This window comes from Peromyscus californicus, unplaced genomic scaffold (genome assembly GCF_007827085.1).
Source record: "Peromyscus californicus insignis strain IS unplaced genomic scaffold, ASM782708v3 Scaffold_20__1_contigs__length_68692818, whole genome shotgun sequence".
Lineage (NCBI taxonomy): Eukaryota > Metazoa > Chordata > Mammalia > Rodentia > Cricetidae > Peromyscus > Peromyscus californicus.
Window position 1 is genome coordinate 55617412 of NW_026294503.1, and position 19322 is coordinate 55636733.

The following is a 19322-nucleotide window of genomic DNA, read 5'->3' on the forward strand; positions in this document are numbered from 1 at the left end:
CAAAGTCATTAAAAGAACTATTGTTTAAATCTTATCAAATCATTCTTTTTCACCTCATTGATAGGCAGATTGCATTGCTATACAAAAAATAAAATATAATTTGAAATCTTTTTTTAAATGTGAGCTAGAGGGCACGTGGAAATTAGATTTCACAAGCATTAATCTTATTAGTATTTAAAGTTGTATTTGATATATGCATGACATACATTTTCTAAAAGTTCTACCTTTTAAGGTCCCACATCCTGACAGCGTTTCCAGAGGCCGCATAGAGGAAGGTGCCAGTCGGGTTTAGTGCAATCTGATTGATCTGGTTCTCTCCAGAGGGAATAGCTACTGTCCGGCTGGTGCTTGCAGAACAAGCTTCTCCAAGAGTAACTTGACCCGAAGATCTAGTAAGTAAGTAATAACAAAGTAAAATAAGTAATAACGAAGCAAATTAAGTTGTGTTTTCGGCCACGAGCTTGGCTCACAGCTTCCTAAATTCTTACGAGTCTGGCTATAGATGACAGCAGGAGCTCTGTGGGCTCATGGCCATGCTCATGGCCGCAATCACAGTACCCAATCACAGAACCCGGCACAGCACCCAGTAGGTAGTCACACCTTGAATAAGTACTGGCCAACTGAGAGAATATGCGAATAAATAAACCAGAGTAATATCATTTAAATTCTCAATGTCTTAATGTGTCTCTTTTTTGTTGTTGTTTGTTTTTTCGAGACAAGGTTTCTCTGTGTAACAGCCCCAAATGCCCTGGAACTCACTCTGTAGACCAAGTTGGCCTCAAACTCACAGAGATCCACCTGCCTCTGCCATGCGTGTGTCTCTTATGCCAGGAACCCCTCAGGCTCTGAGTTGGAGATAACTAAAACATCCTTTATAAATGATTCTATATCCAAGATCTCAACACATGACGGCAAGGCCCCAAAGGCAGCTCAGTCTATTGCCGGAGTCTTCTGATGGCCTGGCTCACCAGTATCCATTTATATATCAGAATTGGCTTCAGGGGATTAAGGACATTTGGGGGGGGGGGGGGGGCTTTTAATGCTCTCAGCTTTCGTTTAATGGACTTTCTACTTTGTTTTGAAAAATTAGCTATGGTTTACTTATATTTCCTCTAATAAATTTACATGATGAGATGTTTTTAATTTTAAAATATTTTCCTTGCTACAATCTAAAATACTGAGTTAAAAACCAATCTTTTCCAATTTGATGTTAGCGAGTAAACTAAACTGAGAGCTTTCCATCTGGAGATAGGGCATTCTTTCTCTACAGAACTCCCCTGCAGGGGTTTCTATCCAGTGCAGGAAACAGTAACTGCAGTAAGAAACTGTCTCTCAACAGTTAATCTCTACTCTTAATTAGAAACCAAGTCAGTGGTCCCTTTTCTCGAGCATACAATTACTGAGTTCACCTCAATTTTGAAAAAAAAAGGGGGGGGTTGTTAATTTTATGACCAAAATAATAATTGTTGTGTAATTTTAACACATTTATAACAACACACATTGAGAAAAGACTCGTGCCCGGACTGTCCAACACAAACTTGTAGTTATAAACTCTGTGCTAGCTGGAAGTACTATCCATCCTAAAACACACTTGGTTATTTCAAGGTTAGTTACAGATTGTAAATCCTTCCTTACTACCAACAATGGTCAGTTTCGTCATTTTCCCAGGACTAATACTTATTTAAATCACTTAATTGTATAAGGCAGTAAATAGTGTGCTCAAGCATTGCCTTAGCATTTGGAAAAGGGAAAATACAAAATCCACACTTAGTAACAGGTTGATCCAGTCTATCTTTTCCTTTTCACGGTCCATTCTTTGTTGTGTTCAACTTTTTCCTCCTTATTTTATCAGTAGCTTTATGGTGAACACTTAAGCATCTTCTGAGAAGTAGGTGTTTTTTTTAAAAAAAACTAAAGTATGTAAACAGTCCTATATTTCCTTATGTTTTGTAAAAATACAAAACAACTCTTTGTGCTGTTTTCAAGGTACTTACGCTAGTGTTCGAATGCACTTTGCTGATTCTCTGATATCCCACACCTTAATATAAGATGTTGACACTGTGAAGACCAGACTGGTATAATTGCAGTATTTTACAGATACAACGTTGTTAGGGTGAACCCCCAGTGACATAATTTCCTGTCCAGTCACGAGGTTCCAAACTTTACAAGTACGATCTAAAACAAACAGATAAAAGTAGAAGAGATGCTGTTAATATGAACTACTTTAGGTCCACCATGGACCTAACACCAAAGGACGATGGCGTTCTCCAACTATCATGCACTAGGCATCATAGTACATCCTTCAACATCTGGGGTTATTTCACAGGCAAGAGAGGTAAAGCGGATCTAACATAAGTGAGGCATGTCTGGTATCTGCCTCATTGTTTTAGTTTCTTATAATATAGCAAAGGGGCTAATAGTGCAGGATTGGAGGTTTCTAAATCTAGTTTGAACTACTAGCTAAATTAACACAGGAAAAACATTTTAAGATCTTGAGTTTCTTCATCTTTAACGTGAAGCTGCAACATGTACCTCCTGGGAGCTATTGCATTAGTATATATTGGTATCATGCCTCACAATCTCTGATATGTTAATAAGAAATGAAGGTTGTTACTATCTTTTTGCCATGTTGTATATTTTAATGGTCTTTCATAAATTTGCATACTGTCCATTTCAAAAGCTGGAACATGGTATGCAGTAAGGACCAATCACTGAAGGGAGGTGCATTCTTTCACCACTGCATTCACAAATACAAACAGTGGATTTACTGCCTTACCCACTAAGCAATGGTTTTATAGCTTATGTAATTTAGGTACTAAACCAGCATATCAGACTCACTTGATTTAAGAAGTCTTATAATGATCCTGTTTAAAAGTTAACTATTTTAAAATATATACATATGCACATCAGATGATGACCAGTATCTTTTACTTTTTAACTTTATTTTTAATTATGTGCATGTGTGTCTGTTTATGTGCAGGTATGTGCACATGAGTGTAGGTGCAGGTGAAGGCCATAAGAGGGTGCCAGATCCCCTGAAACCGGGGTGACAGGCAGTTGTGGGCTGCATAACACGGGTGCTGGGAACCACTAAAATCCCACAGAAGGACACTACACAGTCTTAACCACCGAGCTGTCTCTCCAGCTGTGACTAGCACCTTTTGATCCAGTGAAGAGGAGATCATCGGTAGAATCCACACAGAGCACAGCTTTCGTGTGCCCTTCAGCTATGTGAACACACTGAAGTGAAGATGTTCTGAGTCCTTTGGAGGCAGGAAATGGGTTGATTATGCCCCTAAGGTGGGGGGAAAAAGATTGACTTCAGCATCTCTGTTATGAAAGTAGGCTTACTTTTTTTCTCCCATTTTTTTTTTAAAAAAAACCCTTATAAGTTATTATTAATAATATCCAGACTGTTCCCCTGATTCCATAAAGTGTGAAGCCACAGTGGCGGAGTACATGAACTAATTAGGTGTCCACGAGTAACTAGCTCTGCAAGAAGTAAAAGTGATGATATCCCTGGACTTTCTTATTAACCATTTCATCCCTCTGACAAGTCTTCCTTGTTATGGCCATAAAGGAGAAAAAATGATTGACTGAAAGGCATGGCTTTATAGTGGGCAGAATGGAATTCTATGCCTAGAGAGAACATGCTGGAGAAAGTTTAACACATAACATCCAAGCTACACAGAAAGCAGTTCTCAAAGAAAAATGGAAAAAAAAATATAGATGTTGGATGGGTAGACATTTAAGGGAAGATGATCTTCAAGCACCAGCAACTTAAAGGGGTAAAAAACGAAACCTTTGATAATCTCAAAGATTTTAAAGTGAAAGATGTAAGTGGCAGTCAAGCTCTTTGGGAGCTGCTTACAGATACTACTTCTGGGGTGTCTGCTCTCTGCAGTGGCCATCCATGCACTAGAGACCTAAAAGGCTATCAAAATACTGTCTGGCCCTAACTTTAAACGGTTTTAAGATGGGTATGAATTCAAATGACTGTCAGGAAACATGAAGATGAGAATAAACCAAGACAGAACACACTAGTCACTCAAATGTATTGTTAATTTTTCTTCTTGCTATGAGCTACAACATTAAATGTTTCGGCTTTTAAATCACTAGCATTATTATTCATAATTCTCTGGAGGAAATTCCATCGAAGGGAAAAAAAAAAACCATTGTCAGTGCTCTTAGAAATGACAAAGATTGCCAGGTGGTGGTGGTGCATGCCTTTAATCCCAGCACTCAGGAGGCAGAGCCAGGTGGATCTCTGTGAGTTCGAGGCCAGCCTGGTCTACAAAGTAAGATCTAGGACAGGCACCAAAACTACACAGAGAAACCCTGTCTCGAAAAACCAAAAAAAAAAAAAAAAAAAAAAAAAAAAAAATGAAATGACAAACATTAATAAAGGGGACAAAACCACCTCAGCCACTAACTTCCTGTTGAGTCTCACATGAAAAAACATTGGGTAAACCATTATAAACACTTTGAAAAGCAAATGTCAATCAGTAAGACATAACAGGGTCCTGCCAATCTCCTGGGGATTCACCTGTAGGGTTATTAGACAGTGAACAAGGGCATTGACTCCAATAAAGTCTGAATACTAAGTCAGTCAGAGAATGCCCTTGAGAAAAGGTGAGGTAAATATGAAACTGAAGTGCTATAGTACCTCCACTGGGGGCAAAGAGTCAATCTAGATCTTTCACATTTAATCAATCTTTCCCTGACCCTGAAAACAGAAATGGCTTGCTAATGAAATTGATAAGTTTAATAGCTGGATAACGTGCTGTATCGCCTGGGAAACAAAAATCACCCCAACATGAAATCATTTATATGTAGCACTAACATAACCATTGGGTAAAATTTAAACCCAGCACTAAAGTCAAAGATAGAAGAGAACTATACAAGAGAAAAACAGAACTGACTTCCAGAGAGAGGGCTGTACCTGCTGAGCACAAGACCAAAGCTTAACAATGTGTGGTCCCTCTACGAAAATTGCCAACGGTGTACTCACAGAGGTCAACATTTTAGCAGGATGTGCCAGGCCATCTACATTCAGCTCAGGCCACATCAGGAATGGGCTTTAGCTCTAGGTGCTGTGTTTTAAGAACACCGAATGTTGGCATCGTTGCAAATTAAGGAAAAAATAAAATAGAACTGTCAAGATGATAAAAGTACATACTCTGGAGAAAGGATATAATCATGAAATTGAAAGGCTAAGTATTTAGAGGGGTGTCATATACACAAAAAAGGTACTAAATCAATTCTCATGTAGCTGAAGAGGGCTGGCAAAAAATGGATAGAAGTGTAAATGAAGTAAACAGACTTATTTTAAAAACATTATATTTAAGGTCTTGTTATACTGTAGTTCTTTTGTCGTTGTTTTAATTTGGAATGAAAGAAATTCTATGTCACTAAAAGTGATCCTTGAAATTATCTCTGGATATAAAGAGATTATATATATGTGTGTGAGTGTGTGTGAGTGTGTGTGTGTGTGTGTGTGTGTGTGTGTGTGTGTGTGTATGTGTGTGTGTATGTATATATATGTGTGTACATACATATATATATATATATATTCATTCCAATTTATCTGCCTGTGAAGTGTGCAAAATTTCAGATTGACATTAATGCCAATAGCTTGTTTGTAATCTAAGAATTTATATTTTTGGTTGTGAGCCTAGCCTCTACTGGCTGAGTCATCTCTCCCACCCTGTAATATAAGATTTTAAACAAACTAAAACTGGAAGGGGAGAGACACTGCTCTCAAAAGTCTGAGTCTGACATTTTGAAACCCTTTCGATGCAAGACGCATAGCTATGAAATAATACTATTAAGTCTATAAACCTCCTATCAGCTATTTAAGAGGTATTATTCTCCTGGTGAAGGCTACTATAACTGTATAAACAGATAAGAAATGATTAATTAAAAACCAGGTTAGCAGCAGAAGAGTTGTTTGTGGCTCTGACACAAACCTCCTCAGAACCCAAGTGTTCAGCAAAATCACTTAAAACCCTATACCTCCGGATTTCCTTCCCATGGGGCCCTGCTGTGTCTCCTGATACAACATCCAGCATCAAGCTAACTTCCCGGAAAGCAGGAAGCTCCTGTTATTCTTACACAGTCTTTGTTGCTGCACATATATGTGTGGAATTCCTATGTGTATGTATGTTCCCACATGTGGGGGCAGGTGTAAGTGCTCACCATGGATGAGCCTAGGCTGCTTTTTCCTAATGTCAGGTGTCTTCCTAGGCCGTGTTCTGCCTTGTATGTTGAGGCAGGTCTCTCACCAAAATCTCAGCTAGTCTAACAGGCCACCTTGCCTCAAGTGTTCTTTGTTACTGCTTCCTCAGTGCTGCCCAGGCTCAGTGCTGCCCAGGCACAGTCCTCCCTAACTGCCCAGGCACAGTGCTCCCCACCTGCCCAGGCACAGTCCTCCGCACCTGCCCAGGCATTACACAGGATCCAAACACTACTCTCTATGCATCAACATGAAGCACTCTACCCTCTGAGACATCTCCCCAGACTATTCTATTGTATTTTAATACCACTGGTTATTCAGTGTTCTGAAGAAAATTAATCTCAATATTAAAAATTAAAAACATTAAGTATTCACTAGGTAATTAAAGTGTTCTAAAGCATTCAGCATCCCAGAGTTGTTAATATTTTATATAATTACCCCACCACTAAAGATGACCAAGAAATATGGGTACCAAAAGCATACACATAAGGTATCACTACTGTATTCTAATTAATCTGTTCACATTCTGAAATATAAAGATGACCTTTAAGTTACATTAAATTATGCAAATTTGTACAATAAAGCTGATCTGAGTGGAGGAAAAAACAACACTTATTTTGTCCCATGCAAACCAGTAAAGTCATAATACTGCGAGATTAATCTCTTCTCCCTTCCCCTGCCTACCTTCTGGAGGATCTGCTGGTGTTCAGAAAAATGGCCATAAAAAAGGAAAATGGAGAAGAGACAAATAGATAAGTGTGGAAAGAGGGAAAGGAGAGAAAGAAAAAAAATTAAGCCCTTCCCCAAATCTGTAACAAGAAAAAAAAAATGTAACACTATTATTTTTAAAACTTCATTTATCAGTTTAAAAAAAATAAACAAATTCCTTTACTTTCTACTTTTTATTCTAATTTCATCATGGTAGCATCCTTTTTATATTCTAGTATGCTATTATGAAATAAACTTTTTACTTCAAAATGTTAAACCAACATAAAAAGGTATCTATGTAACTCCTAGACTCCGAGGCAGAGCAGAAATGCTTAACCCCGAGGTCAAGGCCTCCTAACATGGGCATTGGTGAAACATGACTGTCTTTTGTAGACAAAAATAAGATTACAGGCAGCAACAAAGTTTTCTAAGTTTTCATCAAAAGTGTTTGCTACTACTTTACAAAATATACTCACAAGATATGTTAAATTAATGTTTCAAAATTTTAGTTCACTTACACGGCTTACAACAAGTTACGCATGCAATTAAAAAACGAGGTTTGCTTAGGATTTCGAGGAGGCATTTAGGAGGTCAGTGGAAGGAAGGAACGTAGGAGAGAGAGGAAGAGAGTACCTGTGCACCTCCGACAAAGAGGAGTCACTTTCATCAGACCTACAGCCAAAGAGTTGGAGGCGTGAGGAGAAGAACAGATATCAAAACAGGTAAAGACATCAGACTGAAAATCGACAGTGTGGATCACAGAATCTTGTAAACACTCCCTTTGTACTCCAGGCTTTTCTGTTTGCAAGTTTTGACAAAAAAATTAGACTCTTAGTTTTCTACTAAGTTTAGGGGGTAAAATCTGTGTACCTATTACTGACCCATAGACTCTACCTTCACCTCTAAAACTCAGGCCCTGGCAAGGAAAATTATCAAGTACCTGAGCTGCATAACTACCAGGCTTAATTTTATGCTATCTGGAAAAAAATCCCCTTTCTAGTAACTATGCATGAATTCATCTTGATAGTTACTATTGCAGATAGGTTCTAATGTGGAAGTTTGACAAATGCATTCTATATTTGCATGGAAAGTAAATCAATCAAATGTTTAAAACCCCATAGTTTTAACTCATTTCAAAAGCAGAGAGTTCTTTCGATGAAGTGTCCCTCAGAAATAACTAGTTAGGCAAGACACAATCAGCCCTGTCTTCTATTCCCTCTGTCTGCGGTGAGTTTGGCTGTTAGGAACTTAGATGGTGTAGTCTTCCAGGGGAGAATGGGGAAGGTAATGGTGGCATGAAATGTGAGAAGAACCGAACTGTGAGGTCTCCATATCACAGATGAAATATGACAGTTTTAAAACAGGTCCCCAAAGAAAGGAAAAAAAAAAGGAGAGGAAGGTTTTCGAAGTACAAATACAGTTGACTCAACAGACTACTTATGAGGATCATAACAGTAAAATTAGTGCAGTACACAAAATATATTAGTAAACTATATAGTGTAGTTTATATTAGTAAGATATATAGTAAACTCTGATGAGATTATCAAGATGGTTAAGACTGACAGGTCCTTAACCTGTAGCTCAGACTGTTCAGAAACTCACTCTGTAGCCCAGTCTGGCCTTGAACACTTAGTGGTCCCTCCTCTATTTCAGTGTCTTAAGTGCTGGGTTATACTTGTGAGCCACCACACCCACTTTGTGACAGATACGTTTATAACTCCTGTGAGTGCAAAGTAAGCAAAGCTTAGCAACTATTCACATACTAGTGAAAATGGACTTCTGCGATATGAGTGCCCTACCTTCCTCAGGTGACGGAATACCTTAATAACATGAAGGACTGTTTTGTTTAACAGCACATTTACCTTTCTATATCAATTTAAAGAGCATGTCATCTACTGAATATATCAAAAACAAAGAATATATAAATAGCTGATGTAGGAATTAAGCAGATTAAAAATGATTTCCAAATGATGAGTGTAATTGTATTTATAGAGCCATTTAACACAATCTAAGTGTACTAGACAGATCTTTTAAATGGCATCCTATAAATTTCAGACATGGTACATGCGGGGAGAGAACAGCATAGGAACCTGACATCTGTGGCTGCGAGGAGGGATGCCAAGTGCATGCACTCACAAAGGTCTCATTCAAACTCTAAGCAGACAAGCCAGGGCTTATAACTACATTAGGACAGCCATATTAGTATTGAATTTTTAGAAGAAAGATCCTGGCTCAACATAGGGATACTTTTTCACTTCTAAGTTAGTAAAAAATTCTGTTTTCCACATCCTAGCCTCTCCCCTCAACTCCCTTCCAGTCACACATCCTCGACCCATAAGGGTGGTATTTTATTCCAGCGACACAATTGTTGAAATGTGTGGTAGAGTTACCTAGAACCACCAAAGGACAGGAGCACATGGTCTTTGTTAAGTTGTCGTATCTACCAACAGTAAAACATTCGCCACATGTCAACATAGTCTGTCATGGTGAGAGGCTTTTGTGAGTTGATGGAAGCTGAGAAAATCCAGAGATGTTTTAACATCAAATGCTCAACGATTTTTTTTTTTTAATTCTAATTTACTTGTACCAGAGTAGGCAAGATAGGAACTGGAGGCAGAGCCGTGGGCACCTACGGCAGGGAGCAGTGTTCAGCAGGAAAATAATCTCTTAAGTTTGGCTACATGATTCCTTTCTGTTTAAAAATACAAAAAATACGGCAAGAGTTTACTCTTCAGACTCCACCTCCCAGACAGCGAGGGCGAAAGGTCCGCACAGACTGTCGTGGGAGGTGCGGAGTCCTGGGTGAGAGGCCCAGGCTCTCTTCCACGACTTACTTATCCTGCTGAACTGACGTGTTCCCCTGAGAAACAGTAAGACGATTAAACACGTTCAGTTCGTTACGGGGCCGGCTTGGTGGGGAGGAGGGAGGTGAGAGGCTAGCCTCGGAAGCACCAGAATCCGAGCTACGAGAAAAAAGAACATTAAACAGGTGGCTTTAGTTGGTTACGCTTTGTTAGGAAGGTTCTAGAAACATGCTGTTTAAAAAGCTTTTTATTAGAGGACACCTTCTTTTCTTCCTGTCTCTCTCTCTCTTTTTTTCTTTTTTTTTTTTTTTTTTTTAGATCATGCTTTCTGAACAATTTAGAAAATGATTTTACTGGATTTTGTCACATTGGCCACATGACGGCACTGTAGAAAAAGAGTCTGCCTAGTGAGATCCAAAATCCACATCTACATGGCAAACCCAACTTAATTACAAATCTAGATAGAATTGAGAGCGATTGCTCACTTTACAGGTGAGGAAGCAAAGGACTCAGGAGCAATTTGCCTTATCAGTTGACTTTGAAATGATTTTCTCTAGTCTGCCATTTCTCAATGGCTCCTGAGACACTGGATTCAACATTAAAAAGGCAGATTACTTCTTTAAAAGTATAAAAAGCAAGGATGAATAGAAGGATAGCGAGTGTGTCAATTAAGTCAGCTCCACTGATGGCCAACGTAAGAAAATGTGTAAGTTACTTCTTTGCATAAAGGAAGAGAGTGTGTGTGGTATACGACTGTCAGCTACGGGACAGAAAACACGTGAACGTGTCTTTATGTTAAAGACTACACTAATGTTTACTGATATTAAAATACAGATGGGCACAGTTGTTCCCTGCCACAGGCCCACCTGCCCCATATGGCATTCTGTGGAAATGAGGAAGTAGGGTGGCGGCGGAAGCTGGGGTACTTTTACATAATGATTTACTTATTAGCTTCTGCACGTTGTGGCGGTGCAGTTCATAAGCGCCTGTGTAAGAGGATCAGCACTCTACACTGTTACTTAAACCCTCGTAAATCATTCAAGAAAGGATTGAGGACGATATCAACAATCCAAATGTGAGAAGCAAGAAAATGACCCACGTGCCACACCGTATGATTAATGCCAAGTCTGGGGCCACTCAAGGGGGGACAGTCAAATCCGTTTCTGAGGACAGGCAAAATTAGTTTTGAGTTTTCACAGAAGACCATTTGAAATATAAGCTTGATGACTTTTGGTCCAAAGGCATAGTAACTCTTTCAGGCATATAAGAAAATAATTTGGAAAATGTCAGTGACATGAACAGGGAGACAAGTGCTCAAGTATATGAAACGTGTGTGTGAGACCATGAAGCCAGAAGACCATGTAGCCAAGCCAGTAGCTCACTTAATTGTCTGAGAAACCAATCAGAAGCAAATAGCACTGTGCGACTGCCCGTCAGTGTCGGCTGCAGGGGACCTTGAAGGCACTGAGTAGATAAAGAGCGTTCAGAACTTACTGTTTCTGCTCCTTGGCCTTTGGCTTGTCTGCTTTCTCATAGGCCTTCCTCCTTGTTACAGGGGAAGGCTCTGGCATTTTTTTTTCTGATAGAGAAGACTGTCTGGAACTAAAATAGGAAAGCGCTTTCATTACTTTTATTATTTATTTATTTATTTATTTATTTATTATCAGTCTTATTTTTAATATTTTTTAAATTTAAAAGCTTTGACAGCCACTCTAATCTAAAAGTTCCAAATTTATTTTGGGGAAAAAAATAAAAAGTACATGACTTATTTTTAGTTGATAGAAGCCTAATAATCACAAATTTTTAAGTTACAATTTTATTGATTTTATGCAAGTCTATTATCTTTTAATGTAAACATAAATAATACTGCCAAATAAACAAAACAAATATTTTGAGTATCCAAATTTCATTGGAAATTGTTTGATCTGAGGGAAAATTATCTCTGAATATGAGAAGTAATACAATTTAATAAGTAAACATTGAAACGTGGTTATAAAGTAGCAATGTAAGTAATAACACAAAACCAATAATGACAATTATTTTCACTGAACTAGATTTAGACATCAATTTTAGTCAGTTCGTATATTTTAGTAATAAAATATTCTTGTTATTAACTTTGAATAGTAAAAGCTAGGTGTGGTAGCTCAAGTCATTAATCCCAACACTAAGAGACCGAGGGAACAGGATGTTTTAGTAAAACCTGAAGTCCACATCTACAAGGCAAGCCAATTTTACAGTCATGTAACTTAAAGTTTAAAGCAAACCACTCACGTTACAGGTAAAGCAGCAGACCTTACCATCTTGAGAACAATTTTAAATTATTTATTTTCTCCAGTTTCCTACTTCTCAATTATTCTTGAGATGCGGGGTTCAATAGAAACAGGAAGTTATATTTCTGAGTCCTGGGCTACACAGTGATTTTTCAAGCCAGCTTCGGGTACAGTGAATAAGACCCCATGTCAGAAATATTTTTAAATCAAAAAAAAAAAAAAAAATGAAGTAGCTGATGAATAATTAAAACTTAAACACTATAAGTCTTGGGAATGCAATGATGAATATTATTCTCAGCAAATGACACTGATTAAAAAATATGGAAGGGGTTTGCATAGCTGATATTCAAAAGTGAAAACTAAATATTATTGACTTTCATGTGCCTAAAGAAATCATATTTTAGCAGTTCTGCGCTGTATACATGATAAGGAAATGAAAGTGTCGCAATAGTAGCTACAGGAACTCCAGTACAAAGCACAAACCTTAAATCTGTAAGAACCAGGGCCTGATAGGGTGATATAGGTACGGAATCTTAGCACTTGGGAGGTGGAGGCATTAGCCTTAACTACCCAGTGAGTTTGATGCCAGCCTAGGCTCCATGAGACTGCCTCAAACAAGAAAAGGAAAAGAATGTGTAAGGCATTATCAATGCAGCCCTCTAAGTTCATGAAAACTTAGGGGCAAATCGTATGAAGAGGCAAAGTCTAAAAGACCCTTTCTATAGTATGTCATAAAGGATACATTTAAAAATAGATAGATTACCTGAATGTGGATTCCAGGCCACAGATTTAGTCTTGAAGTTCCTAAAGTGCCTGCCATAAAGCAGACTAAATGCTGAACACATGCAAGTCCCTAACAGTCCCTTCTCTGCGTCACAGCCTTGATTGAAAGCCTCTCTTCTGCCTTCATCCTATCACAGCACTGAAGCCATGGCTACACTGGTTAGCAGCATCCAATATTAATTACATAAGCTCCTTAAGCACATGCAAGAAAATTCTGTCATTAAAATTAATTTTGCAACTAAAGGTAGATGGGACTGATAAATAGAAAATAATGGAAATGCCTTCATGAAATGAAGACTGTTATGGAAAACAGATAGAGGTAGCAAGTTTATTACTCGGGTATTATCTGTAGAGTCGTATATTGCGTGCTGTTTTAGGGGCAATAATTCTCATATAGATGTATTCATATCAGAAACCATTTGCTAGATTATACGTGAGAGTTAGTTTGCAAAAGCATCATTAAAAATCCTTACAAGTGAGGGGCTGGAGAAATGGTTCAATGGGTAAAAGCACTTGCTGCTCTTTTAAAGGACCCAGGTTCAATTCCCAGCACCCACTGGTGGTTGACAGCTGTCTGTAACTCCAGTTCCAGAGTATCAGACACTATCTTCTGACCTTCACAGGCATGAGGCACACACATGCAAAACACTCATACCCATAAATAATAAATAAAAATCTAAAAGAAAATGTAATGTTTAAAAGAAAGATAAAGTCCTAATTTTAATGTAACTATCAAACCACACACCCCTGCACACACACCCCTAGCAAAAATGGGGAAAGTATTCAGTATACTATCCAGTGCAAGGAAGTCTCTCTTTGTTCTCAAATTGAAAAATGAAAACTGCTTTTCAGCACTTGTTTTAATAGAAGAGCTTTGCTGTTACAGCTGGTTTTCAAGAGAGATTTCCTTCAAATCCTCGTTGACAATAAAAAATGCTTTGTACTGACATTCGCCCCAGACACACAATGACTTCAAGGGAATGGGTTAGAGAAGGTGGGATTGGTTGTGCACATCTTTAATCTCAGCACTTGGGAGCCAGAGGGCAGCCTGGTCTACATAGCAAATTTCATGCCATCCAGGGCTACATAGTGAAACCCTGTCTCAAAACATCTAAACTAAAATAGGAAATCCTGAAGTGCACAAAGTTTATAATTAGTTTTAGTTTTTTTCCTTAAAGGAGTCAGCAATGATTTATTATCTTACCGGGTTATTAGAACTAGACCCTAGATAATCTGGAGTAAATTTGAGTCTTAAAAGCTTCTGTTGACATATAATTATTTTATTTGTATAACTTTAACCTAATGTTTCTAAATACACTGTGCCTATAACTATTACTCAGAAAATGAGCCCTTAGAATGATCCTAAAATTTAGAGATTAAAGTTAAAAAAAGGACATTGAATCATAAATTATTTTGATTTTCCAGATCACTAGGGGTTAGGCTGAAGAGCTTCCTTACTGGGGAAGCATTTACTGTGCAAACATGACCGAGTTTGGATGCCTAGAACATACATATAAAACAGGTGAGCATGGCAGCCCTTCTATAATCCCAGTCCAGTACAGGAAGAGAAAAGGAATTCCAGGAGCAAGCTAGCTGGCCTAGAGAGTGATCTCTGGGTTCAGTGAAGAACCAGGCCTCAATATGTATGTTCAGAGTGATTGAGCATGACACCTAACATCAACTTTAGAGCCCCCTCCCATACAGAAGAACACACACACACACACACACACACCAATTATACATACACAAATAAAAATTAGGGCCAGCAATACCTAGCAGAAATTGCTTTGAAGACAAGAGACTGATTATCTATTTTTTTGAACAGAAATAAGAGATTAGAAACATGCATATTAATAAACAAAACAAAAAGCCAAAAGAAAGGGAGTTAGTATAGCTGGGTCAGACTTACATGCTGCCTATCTTAGAAGGTAAGCCAGATGGGGGAAGAAGCTCTTTGTCCCTAGCGGAAGTACCACTTGTCTCTGTGTGCATTCCAATCTCTTGCCCTTCTGCAACAGGTGTAAGAGAGCCCGGCAAGGAGGCGTCTCCTGCACTAGTGTCTGAGGCTAGTTCACTGCTATCTGCGTACAGCAACTCCATCTGAGTGGTGGTTCTCCTTCGGGCCTAGTTAGAGAACGGAAAGAGAAGCAATCAGGAGTGAACTTTTTTTGTACAGAACTTGATTTGGGAACAGAGATTTTTTTTCTTTCTTTAATGAGTCTGAAATAGATAAAAACATTTAGCACACCTTTTCTTTGCAGGCATGACAAAGGCAACATGTGTGATAATGACGAGGCAGCGTTACAGCCAGGTAAGACCTTTCAAGGCCACAATAATGGCCAGCATTTGGATTGCACATATGTGCCAGGGACAGTTCTAAATGTCGGTGACGTCCACAGTGGAGAGGTAGCTTATTCACAAGTGAGGATGTGAAAACACAGGGATGCTACACGTCTCTCTGTGGTAACGCAAATAGAAGTGGCCTAGTCAGCCAAAGGCAAGTCAAAGGCCACTAACGTCACTGTGCTGTCCAGCCACAGGTGACCAGCTCCCTCAACATGTAACTGCTTTTAAAGAGAGAGAGAAAAGCTAAGGAACTGAAGGAAGGACGTTGGAAGGAATTAAGCCAAAGGAAAACCCATTGCAGTAAAGTTCAATCAGACTCTAATGTTGCTCATCTTCAAATGCTTTGCTAATACAAGTTCTTCATTTTTATTTTTAGTGTTTCTTTTCTTCTGATACCCTAAATTATGAGTTTACTCTGCTCCCTGGAAAATACACTCTCTCGTTTTCAACTCTTCATTCTATGTCGTTAACACAGTACTGTTGTGGCCCTTATTAAAATCACAAAATGACTTCGTTATTCAAAGAATGGAAAGGAGATGAGACCTTCGTCGCATCTTTACAGTTCAAGAGTAGCAAGCAGAAGAAAAGCTTTGGTTATTTTGAAATGTGAAAGCCCTACGGACATTTTTTACCCTCTCAATTCTTCCCATGGCAAAGGTGGTCGGGTAGAGCGCTCTTTGCCCTTGCAAATTCATGACCACAGAGGGTGGTTTCAGATCATTCTGTGGCCATCACTCCCCAAGTCTTCTGGGCTTCTCAACTAGGTTTCACTGAGTAGGCTTTCACAGACCGAGAAGATGAAACCCTACGAGATTCTCTCTGCTTTCCCTGGACCCAAACCACAAGAAAAATGATCTGAGTTTTGGTAGCTTGTTTGATCACCGAGTACAAGATACAAACTATATACCGAAAAGCTAGTACTCCGCAAGCACACAAGAATCTAGAACTGGGGGCTGGAGAGATGGCTCAGAGGTTAAGAGCACTGGCTGCTCTTCCAGAGGTCCTGAGTTCAATTCCCAGCAACCACATGGTGGCTCACAACCATCTGTAATGAGATCTGGTGCCCTCTTCTGGCTTGCAGGCATACATGCATTCAACAGAACATTGTATAAATAATAAATAAAAATCTTTTAAAAAAAAAAAAAAAAAAAAAGAATCTAGAACTGTATTTTCATTAGCCTCACAAGCACTTTTAAAAATAAAGAAATTCTACACTAAAAATCCATATTTAAGACTTTTCATAGGGGGGATAAAATGGAGGATCTGATAGCCTTGGGCCCATAGTCCTTCAAAAAAAAAAAAAGAAAAAAGACCAACACTTAATGGTGTTTATTGCTTAGATAGGGCACAGCTCCTAACTTCCTCTCCCTAAATTTTTATTTTAAATAATCTCAGAATACTTAACAAGTAAGAAACGCTTAAAAAAAAAAATGCTAGAATTTCACCAGTCCTGTCAAATTCAATGACTGATCCTGCACACAGTTGTAGAGTCTACTACTTAACGAACCAATTGTTTAAGACTTGGCTTGCGCTCTACATTTTATCAAGTAGAAATAACCTAAACACTTAGTCAAGCTGAAGTTTCAACTGAGAAGTATTTCTTCAATTATGGCTTATAGAGAATATAAAATAAATTCCTTACAAACGAGAAAATTTGCGGAAAACCGTTCCCCCTGCCACTCTACTAACAGCCAAGTTTGAAGCCTATCAACAGTTTACTTTAAATGGAGAAATGTTTGCCCAGCATTTTCCGGTAATTTTCCTCACCTTGTTCTTCGGTTTCACTTCGCCACAAAGTTTCATCAGGTCTGAAGACAGTGTGCTGCATATAAACAAGGATCAATTATGAGATTAAATTCAAAATCACTATACGGCATTATGTGTCCTTTATGTTCACAACTATGAAAAAAATCGCATCTATGGAAAACACAGAAAGGTAACATTTAAAATTCAGATGGATTTATTAAAAATTAATCCATTTTTCTTCCTTAAATACTGTATTTTAAAATTTATGACAGGCATGACTTTGGCTGTCATATTAATGCTCCTAGAGCTATTACCAACAATAAAATTCAAAATTATTTCTATTTTAAGATAATTGCTTAATGCAATAAGAGTCATGTTTTAACAATCTTATATGATGGGCTGGAGAGACGACTCAGTGGTTAAGAACACTTTCTGTTCTTACAAAAAGCCTGAGTTTGGTTCCCAGCACCACAGTGAGTGGCTCACAGCCACCTGTAGCTCCAGCTTCAGGGGATCCAGTACCCTTTTCTGACCTCTGTAGACTCCTACACTCATGTGCACAAATCTCCACAGACATACACAAACACCCATAATTAAAATGGAAAAATAAAATCTTAAAAAAAAAAGTTATAGAAAAAGAAAAAGAAAACATTATAAGTCAAGTGTGATGGCCTCTGCAGCGCTTACCTCCCCTCTGACCCCGGGCTGTGTAAAGGTGCATCCTCATCACTACTGTCCTCTTCATTTTCTACAAAAAAAGTGAAAAATGCAAGTGTTGTACAGATCACATGGGGACCTAATCCCTAGGCTAAACATATGCACATCAGCTCAGCATCTCAACATCAGCATTTTGGTTTGGATTGTTGAATCAAAACAGATTGTAGGAAAATACTTCTAAGAAGCACCTTTAGTTGCATGTGCTAGGGTGTGGAGAAATATGTTCAATACAGGAAAATCATGAGTTTGAATGGTGAAACATGGAAAAACAGTATTCAGAAAATGGGAATTAGATTATATATTTATCTGAGTACACACGTTTACATTAACACTTTTTATATATCGGTCCTATTCAAACACACAAGCTCGCTGATTAAAAACGGGTCATAACAAATGCCGCACGAGCTCCCTTCGGTTCACTTGGCCAATCACTAGCACTCTGAGCATATAAACATTCTAATACTGTATCAGTTATGCGAGCTTAGTATAATACTTTCCCCCCCTTTAAAGTTTCAAGTAGAAAGAATATTTGTGAAGATATGCAGATGGCACACAATAGCATGCATCTCATTCACAGGTACACGGAAGACAAAGACAGCAGTAGGTGTGCATGCAACAGTTCTGTCAACTACTCTGAGTGAAAACTGCCACATCAGGAAAACCGTAGCAGGCTAAAAAACAAGGAAACCGAACATAAAACTAGGAAATCAGTGGCTAAAACAGCTACAAAACATAAACTACTTAACTGCCAGCAAGCCTCTAACACATGCAGCCTTTTAAACTCATATTTTACAATAAAGTCATTCACAAAACTAAGTAATATTATGATATAATTTAAATATATCTGTGTGTGGTTCACACATTTACATTATGTAAGCACACTATGGACCCTAATCAACTAATTCCTTCCTCTCTTCTAGTGTTCCTTTTCCTCACCATTGAGTACACACCTTGGTGATAGTTTAGTAATGGTTGGAAATATTCTCTAAAATGGAACCATGTCTAGGAATCACAGAGAGGGGAAAGAAATGGTGGTCTTGAAGGCAATGTGCATCTCAAAGCCTTTCCTCTAAAAGAGTCTTCTGTGTGAGGACTTAATCCTCAAACAGAATATTGAGTTGCTAAGATAACTGAAGTAGTTAATAATATAAAATGGAGTTATAAAAAAAGTGACAAGGGATGGGGGTTTGAATGGGAAATGTTCCTTACAGGCTCGGGTATTTGAACACTTGGTCCCCGGTGGTAGAGCTGGATGGTGAGGTAGTATAGCCGTGTGGGCAGAAGAATGTCACTGGGGGGTGGGCTTTGTGAGTTGACAGCCTTGTCCCGCCCCGTTTCCAGTTTGTTCTCTCCCTGTGTGGTGTTTGCAGTTTAATGTGATTTACTGCCATTTTTCTTACAGATGGTGGTGAAAACAAATAGAACTTGAGACATTAAGCAGAAGTTCAAACTTTAAAAAAATACCTAACTCCTACTTCTGAACATATGCCTTCCAGAGAGATAATGTATACTTCATATAAACAACCTGGTCAGAGCAAGAGGCCCCCACCCCAGTCGGTCACCAACTTAGCTATGTCCTCAAACCTGAAACTGATGGGAAGCACTAGGTCTGGGCAGCACACAGTTCTGAACTCTACAAGACCATCGGATGTGTTTCTCACCAAGCAGCACTCAGAGTCAGGCAGACACAGAACCCCTAGTTGTCCTGCTTGT

At 38.6% G+C, this 19322-nt stretch overlaps 1 protein-coding gene across 16 annotated transcripts in view; it reads right to left on the reverse strand.

The window, feature by feature from the left end:
• Positions 1-19322, reverse strand: part of Kif21a (kinesin family member 21A) — a 126385-nt gene that overhangs the window by 9273 nt on the left and 97790 nt on the right. For 4 of the 16 annotated variants that reach the window (XM_052748680.1, XM_052748678.1, XM_052748677.1 and 1 more), the window contains 10 exons: positions 17580-17640; positions 16914-16968; positions 14710-14924; positions 11242-11349; positions 9778-9906; positions 7577-7615; positions 6920-6934; positions 3159-3295; positions 1995-2175; positions 225-389 (listed from right to left, as the gene is read on the reverse strand). In XM_052748680.1, the coding sequence (XP_052604640.1) occupies positions 225-389; positions 1995-2175; positions 3159-3295; positions 6920-6934; positions 7577-7615; positions 9778-9906; positions 11242-11349; positions 14710-14924; positions 16914-16968; positions 17580-17640 (1105 nt within the window). The remainder of the gene's footprint in view (positions 1-224; positions 390-1994; positions 2176-3158; positions 3296-6919; positions 6935-7576; positions 7616-9777; positions 9907-11241; positions 11350-14709; positions 14925-16913; positions 16969-17579; positions 17641-19322) is intronic. The other 12 variants (XM_052748689.1, XM_052748687.1, XM_052748686.1 and 9 more) reach the window with 5 other exon arrangements.